The sequence below is a fragment of the Cynoglossus semilaevis genome, chromosome 12 (assembly GCF_000523025.1).
Source record: "Cynoglossus semilaevis isolate Cse_v1.0 chromosome 12, Cse_v1.0, whole genome shotgun sequence".
NCBI lineage: Eukaryota > Metazoa > Chordata > Actinopteri > Pleuronectiformes > Cynoglossidae > Cynoglossus > Cynoglossus semilaevis.
The window spans coordinates 3,970,737-3,978,860 of record NC_024318.1 but is presented as its reverse complement, the minus strand read 5'-3'; the positions used below and the strand labels follow the sequence as shown (position 1 = coordinate 3,978,860).

Below are 8,124 nucleotides of genomic sequence, written 5' to 3'. Positions count from 1 at the left end.
CCCCTCCCCCACCCCCCCCCCCCCCCCCCCCGGACTGTTTTCCCCCCCCCCCCCCTCCTCTCTCTCATTCCATCCCCTCAGCTTGATGACTTTTCCATGAAAGGCTTTTTCATTAATCCTACCTCAGGGAACCAGTGCTCTCCAACCTCACACACACACTCACACACACACACACACACACACACACACACACACACACACACTCAGACCTCCCTCCACGGGTCACTTTGATGTATCAACACAGTTGCAGACTAAACACAAAATTAGGTTCCACTATTTTATGCCCCCTAAAATGCAACAACGTACACAAAGGAAGGTACAAAACACACACACACACATCAAAACACACACACACACACACACACACACATCATTAATTAGTGTGTATAAATAAACAGTAGCAGGGAAAGGGAAGAGGGTGCAGTAAAAACCAACCACAGACTTCACTCTTTGTGTGTTTTATGTCCCCCCACTGCTGTGTGTGTGTGTGTGTGTGTGTGTGTGTGTGTGTGTGTGTGTGTGTGCGTTCATTTGAGATGTTTCAACATCAGTTACTCTGGAACTGCGTTGCGTTACCTTCCAACTTCAAACCTAAAAATACATTTCCTGCTTTTGTTGAGCACAGTTTGCTGCTTTATATTCAGAGTCAAACCTACAGTATGTGATGTGAACAACAAGTACACACACACACACACACACACACACACACTCAGAAACACACACACTCACAAACACACACACTCTAAACTTATCCTTCTTGCGTCTCTTTCCAAAACTCTCAAACTGTCTACGTGCCAGGGTGTGTGTGTGTGTGTGTGTGTGTGTGTGTGTGACACAGACAGAGTGATAGGGTGTGTGTGTGTGTGTGTGATAGGGTGTGTGTGTGTGATATCTGATGTCAGCTGTCACATCCCAGTCGGTCTGGGCCCATAATAAGAGACAATAATAACAACTCATTAAAACTGAGGGCAGGAACTGTGGAGCTCATCGACTCATCAAATTAACCTTTGAACACTTCATACACACACACATGCCACACACTCACACACACACTCACACACTCACAGGTGTGCACTCCCCCCCCCCACACACAGGTGCTGCTGCTGCTGCTGCTTCCCACAGTTAGTGACTACACAATCTTCCGCTCCGTCTTTTTTGTCTCTTTCTCCATCTTCACCCCCCCCCCCCCCCCCGCCCCCCCCGCGAGCGGGTGGGGTGGGTCCTTTCTGCTGGGTAATTGATGAATTATATGCAATATGCAAATGAGGCGCCATTAATCTCCTGACTGACAGCTTCGTTTATGGGGCCTTAATGACGGCTGGATTAGATTCTAATTAAAATCTGCTCAAAGACGCCCCACGCTAGGAAGATGCTGCTGCTGCTGCTGCTGCTGGTGCTGCTGCTGCTGCTGCTTCTGCTGCTGCTGTTGCTGCTGCTGTTACTGCTGCTGCTGCTGTTACTGCTGCTGCTGCTGCTGTTACTGCTGCTGCTGCTGTTACTGCTGCTGCTGATGCTGCTGCTGCTGGTGCTGCTGCTGCTGCTGCTTCTGCTGCTGCTGTTGCTGCTGCTGCTGATGCTGCTGCTGATGCTGCTGCTGATGCTGCTGCTGATGCTGCTGCTGTTGCTGGTACTGCTGCTGCTGCTGCTGCTGATGCTGCTGCTGCTGCTGTTACTGCTGCTGCTGCTGCTGCTGTTGTTACTGCTGCTGCTGCTGCTGTTACTGCTGCTGCTGTTACTGCTGCTGCTGATGCTGCTGCTGTTACTGCTGCTGCTGCTGCTGTTACTGCTGCTGCTGATGCTGCTGCTGTTACTGCTGCTGCTGTTACTGCTGCTGCTGTTACTGCTGCTGCTGCTGTTACTGCTGCTGCTGATGCTGCTGCTGCTGCTGCTGCTGGTCGGGTGTCGCCCACTTTTTCCCCTCTTTCTCACCCCTTTTTTTTCCCCCCGTGGTCGTCTGGCCTCTGGTCGTCTACACCTCCTCTCATCTTTCCTGCGACTTCCTGTTCATGTACATTTTCTTTCTGTTTTTTTTGTGTGTGTTCTGTCACACCTTTCTTCATCGCTCTTTACACACACACACACATAACAGGCTGATGTTACTGAATGTAAGGCTGCCATGAGAGGTGACGAGCTGTGCTGGTTTTCATTAGTCCTGATGTGGCCCGTGTCATTTCCCCCGTCAGAACATTCACACTGTTTAGTCAGAGCCAAAGTGATGTCTGACACCGTTCTGCTCAGGATTGATTGAGCATGCCTGGCCCAGTCCAACCCTGTGAGTCCTCTCCTGGTCACCCTCGGCCTTTATTGAGAAATAGCGACACGGTGGTGGGGAGAAGGGGAGCGGACGGGCCCGACGAGAGGAGAGGTTGGAGGGAGGGTGGTGGGGTGAGAGCAGGGGAGGGGGCGAGGGAACACATTTAATAAGCAAACAAATGAATGAGTAAGCTGAACAGTAATGAGGTGTTTTATTGATGCCATAGGGAAACTCCTTTTTTTGCTTGCTCGTATTCACAGGGGGGGCAGCAGATTTGCAGAACAGCAGCACCTTCTCGGAACCAGTTTGTTTTTTTTCCTCGTTGATATTTCGCCAGTTTTACAGACAGGAGGACAGTCTCTCTCTAAGACCACCAGGCCACCCATCACCGTCTCAGTGCGAGGGGCCGACGGGGGACCCAGGGAGTCCGGGGTTAAAGAGCCTGATGACTAACGGGAGACTCTTGTGTTTTTTGTTTTTTTTGCTCACAGTTCCAGACCAGGACGACCGCCCAAGAGGCTGCAGAGTGTGACAGAGGGCGGGGCCCACCACATGCTGTCCCACAGTGGTCTCATGCACGCTGGGATCATGCCCCCTGCAGGTGACCACCCAGGCTTCCCCCCATACTGTAATGAACACACACTACACGTGTACTGTAATCCCATGAGGTTCATGTTGTTAAAGAAGCAAAATCACACAAAAACCAACAATAATAATAATATCAATACAATAACAACACATTCAATACAATAAAATAATGTTTTGTATTTTAATTTGTAAGTAATCAGGCAGCTGGAGAAGGAAGTTTAATAATGAAAATATTTGCATTTCTTTTACTTTTTTAAAACCACTTTTTAATTTAATTTACTTTTTAAAGTGATTTCCTTTTCTCTCCAACCCTAAATTTAATTCATAACTTTCTTTCAATCATAACATAATCTTGGAATCAATAGTTTATTCATCTTTCTGATCTGCACATTTCTAGCTGTCGTTCATGATGATTATTAGATATGTATTTTTAACTTCGTAATATTTCTGTTACTATTTTAAGATAAAATGCTTTAACATAAATAATTAAGTATTTTTTACCCATTAAATGCAAAACAAATACATACATGTGTTTGACAAATTGTCCAACTTTACGCTGTGTAGTTCCCTAAGCAGGACATGATTGAAGGCAGCGTTTTCAGCGTTTTCAGTCATAAACTCTCAGCAATTTGTCCTTAACCTGATAATAACGCCATTAGAGGCATTTCCATTTCTGCATCAAATAATAACACAGGTTTTGGCACAATCAGAACGACCCGCGAGTGTTGATTATTAAAATTAGCATAAATACTGCTGACACAGGAGAGGCGGCGAGGTGAGCTGACACTGTACGGAGACAAAGTCCTCAGTATCGCTGGGCGAAGACCACGTTTAATCACGTTTGAACTGTTTCTGTATTTGGTCGGTTCACGAAGACAAAAAAAAACGTTGTAATTTGTAACACAACGTACTGTTCATCTAACTGATAGTTTAGAGCGGGATCAGCAGTACAGTTGACCTTGAAGGGCTGGTTGTCACTGGAAGACTGTGTAGAACAGTGGTCCCCAACCCCCGGTCCACGGACCACTACCAGTCCATAGGTCATTTGGTACCGGGCCGCAGTGGGTTACAATAAAAAAATATACTTCATTTTGCCTAATTCAAAGAAAGTCCAGTCATATCCATTTACTTTCTTTATTTAATTTTATCTGGCAAAAGATAATCTAATAATAATCTTTAATTTAAACATTTAATGATTATTGTTTGATTGATTATAAAAAACTTTTAATTTCTCAGGTTAAGAAACTCTGCTGCATGGACTTTACTAAATTATTTTTAAACTCCCAGAAGGCCACACAAAACGGCTTGGTGGGCCGCATTCGGCCCCCGGGCCTTGAGTTTGTGTGGTTTAGAGCATTGTTTCCCAAAGACTGGGTCGTGACCCTAAGGTGGGTCACAAGATATTTATCATGTTTCCCAAGAGTTTACAACTAGTGTCCATTGACTTGGGTCATAGATACAGTATAGTCTTCATCAAAAATCTCAAATCTTCATTTTATTCAAATGCATATTTTGTTATTGTGTCCTGATTCCCTTTGTGTAATTTGGCTTATGTAGGACAACAGTGTTGCTTGTTGTCACCATAGTGCATGTGTGTGTGTGTGTGTGTGTGTCCGAGTGCATCACAGACCAGAGGAAAAGAGGGAGAAAAGTAATTGTTGGCACCTCAGCCACTCTCAAAGTTGCCCTTGGCTTTGTGCTCTTCACTGCAACCTGATCTTTTCATTCTCCGCCTCAAAAGAAGCCATTTTCTATTAGCCTCCACTTCCTCTCACTGTTCAAAGGTGTTTGAGTTTGAGTGTGTGTGCGTCGGCGTGTGTGCGAGCGTTCAAGAGCATCTTTCTCAGTGGGAAAAAGAGGCTTTTTCCACCAAAGGAGAGGGCACGGCGGCAATGTCAGCGCCACTGATTAGAACTGGCCACATGAGAGGATGGAAGGAGACAGAGGGGGGAGGGGGGGGGGGGAGAGTGAGGGAGGACATTTGAGCGTAAAAGGCAGAGAGAAATCTTTGATGTCATCCTCCTCAACTCTCTCTTCCTTGCCCTTGCGCACTCACTGGCACACACACACACCCACACAGACACACACACACGAGCGCGCAACAATCTGGCTTATGTCCCGCTGTGATGCTGACATTTGGAAAGGTAAAGTAAGGAGAGGCGATGGGAGCAGGGAGCAGTGAGGAGACGCGGAGGAGATGAGAATAAAGGAATAATTTGTGACGGTGACGGTGGTGGATGTAGAAAATGAAAATAAAAACACGGAGCTGCGGAGTTTGTTTTAAATGTTTACATGTATCCAGGTTGAGGAAATGAAGACTTAAGTGTTGTTTGTCTTTGCCTCAGTGCTGTTTGCAGAGCAGCGTGGTTTGTTCTGACTTTAATAATACTCTGCGTCACACATATTTCATTGTCTTTGTTATGAGATGGAGCTTCGGGGGTCACGCCGCGGGTCAAACCACGCCGCTGAGGCTCAGGACGCAAATTGGAAATGCGACTCTGACCTGCCGCTGCACTGTTGTCACTCTCTATTCCATGTCACCCAGAGGAGCACAACCTCCATTAATACTGTAGACAAAATATAGCTCAACTTTTTTCTTTTTTTTTATCTCGTGTTTTTAATTTGTTCTGATAACGAAGCACTTTGAAAAGTGAAAAGTGGAGTTTCTGCCTGACTCTGTGTGTGTGTGTGTGTGTGTGTGGGAGAGATAAATGTCCAGACCAATCACAGCTGACTCCCTGGAACAGACCTCAGTCCACAGTGCAGCGGACAGCGGTCCAGTCAGAATGAATGGCTGACCTCCGTCTTCCCATGACAACCTCCTGCCTACCCACGGCTCTAATCCTCCATCATCGATCTTCCTATTGATCACTCCTTTTTTTCCATCCTTTTTCTTACTAATTTCTTTCCTTTTTTTCTCCCTCTCCGCCCTCTCTCTCTCTCTCTCTCCCTCTCTCCCCCTCCCTCCCTCAGATCTCTCCGTCACAGCCAAGAAGATCAAGCTGGAAGCGATGGCCAGTTACCACAGCAACCAGCAACATGGCGGCCCAAACGGAGACAACAGTGACCACAATCATGGACTGGGTGAGTCCATCCCTCCATCCATCTGTCAGTTCACACACACACACACACACACACAGATACACACTTTCATGTCTTTGAGCCATTTAAAACCAGGAAATGACATCATGTTGTCCTCTTGTGTGACTTCAAACAACACAAAGAACAAAAGACTTTTGCCTGGTGTTATTTCAGCTGTTTGTCTTCTATATATTCAAATATACATTAGAAAAAAAATAGATTGTTTTCATACATACGTATATAAATAAATATATGTATGAAGATTTTGGGTTTAGATTGTTTTCATACATACATATATAAATATATGTATGAAGATTTTGGGTTTTTTTTTAATCGTCACTTCCAAAGATTTTTTCTTGTTCTTGAAAGAAAGTTCTGGATTCGATCTCGACTTCTTCTTCTGCTCACTTGTGGATTTAATGAGACTCAGGAAAACAAATAAAGATCTCAGTTAGTCAGAGCAGCTGTGGAGTCTGCAGATCAGTCGGACATATTAGTCACCACAGAGAGACTAAACCAGGCCTATTACTCATTTACAACACGGGCTTTTGTTTTTGAGTAATATTAGACCAATATTTACAGGAAGGACGTTGAGTAAGCAGCCGTGTTCCCAGTTACAGTTAACGGTAAAGCAACAGTCAAAACTAATTATCTCTCTGGGTTCAACAATTCTACTGCTGCCCCCCCTCGCCTCCTAAAAAAACAAAAAAACATTTAACCACTCTTGCTGTGTTTAGCAATCATGTTCTGCCTCCTGTTATGAAACCTGGCCCCTCGCTGCCTCCACAGCAGCCAGTGAGAGTGGAGCAGCGGTGGACGCAGGCAGGGATGACGGAGAGATGAATAAGACCAGACGCTGAGACCAAATCAATAGTCTTCTCTCTAATTCACTATGCTGAATGCAAACGACAAACGCCGGACAATCGATGGCCGGACGCACACGCACACACACACGCGCACGTGCGCACATCATGTAGGCGGGTCGTTTGCGTGTGCTGTACACACACACACACAGAAGCACAAACACATATACTGCACCTCCCCCTCCGTTATCGACAGGTTAAAGCGACATCAGTGTGTTTGGACAGATGACAGGGCTCACGGAGCTCTGTGTGGAATACACTATCAACCCCGGGGTGTGCTCAACATGTGGAGCGCACCCCGGGACCGCAGGACGTGGGGACAGAAAGTGAGACGCTCTCCATACCAGTGTGTGTGTGTGTGTGTGTGTGTGTGTGTGTGTGTGTGTGTGTGTGTGACGTCCACACACTCCGCGGTCTTAAGCATTGTTTACCATCGTGTACGCTCTGTTACGACTGCCAGCATCTGTGCACAGTTTGGTGGCGTGATTACCACCAGCCATTATAAACCTGTAAAGCTTAATCACTGTTAATGACAGAGTCAAGTGGAAACACACACACACACACACTCATAGCACATATACAGTCACACACATAGACATAGGCGCAGTGTATGTGTGTGTGTGTTTTTTTTTTTTTTCACACTGCCACCCACGGCCTTATGGGAAGGATAGACCCCTACCAGATCTTTAACCACTACAAAGGCTGTCTCTGATTACACACACACACACACACACTCACACAAACAGGCTCACAAATGCTGAGTGCGACACCTTATGAGCTAAAGAAGAGCGGGGAGCGGCCATTTTTGCGTTTAACGAGATCTTCTGGGAAATTGACAGTAACTGTTTGTTTACAGTAATGGTTTGTTTGGATAAACATGAGAGCGGCACTTTGACTTTGGATGTTTTCTTTTAATGAAACATAAGCGAGAGTGATGCGAGGGCATGGGAAGTAAGAGAAGAAAAAAAAAACAAAATTAAGAAGAAGGAGTGTGAATGAGAATGAAATTAAGAAGCGGCAGAGGGTGTGTGTGTGTGTGTGTGTGTGTGTGTGTGTGTGTGTGGGACCAAAACAGTGTTGGTTTCTTACCAAGCCTTAATATTTGGACTTGGCTGCCGCTCGATTGTCGGAGCATCTGGTTATTTAGCTCCATTCACACAGATCTTTTGTTTGGATTGGTTTCTGCTCTGGGCAAGTGAGAGACTAATCTGCCAAATGCACAAAGCCCTGCACATATGTCCAGCGAGCCCGACTCATAAAGTCAACGCCTCACTCTTTATTTCTCACTTTGCCTTTTTTTTCCTCTCTCTCTCATTTTTTTGTTTCTTTTCCCACTGC

The 8,124-nt window shown here is 45.8% G+C and overlaps 1 protein-coding gene across 5 annotated transcripts in view; it reads left to right on the top strand.

Annotated features, from left to right (window-relative positions):
* The window catches only part of dachc (dachshund c), a 28,601-nt gene that overhangs the window by 6,711 nt on the left and 13,766 nt on the right, over window positions 1-8,124 (top strand). For 3 of the 5 annotated variants that reach the window (XM_025060911.1, XM_025060910.1, XM_025060909.1), the window contains exons 2-3: window positions 2,746-2,882; window positions 5,816-5,926. In XM_025060911.1, coding sequence (XP_024916679.1) covers window positions 2,746-2,882; window positions 5,816-5,926 — 248 coding nt within the window. The remainder of the gene's footprint in view (window positions 1-2,745; window positions 2,883-5,815; window positions 5,927-8,124) is intronic. The other 2 variants (XM_017037010.2, XM_025060912.1) reach the window with 1 other exon arrangement.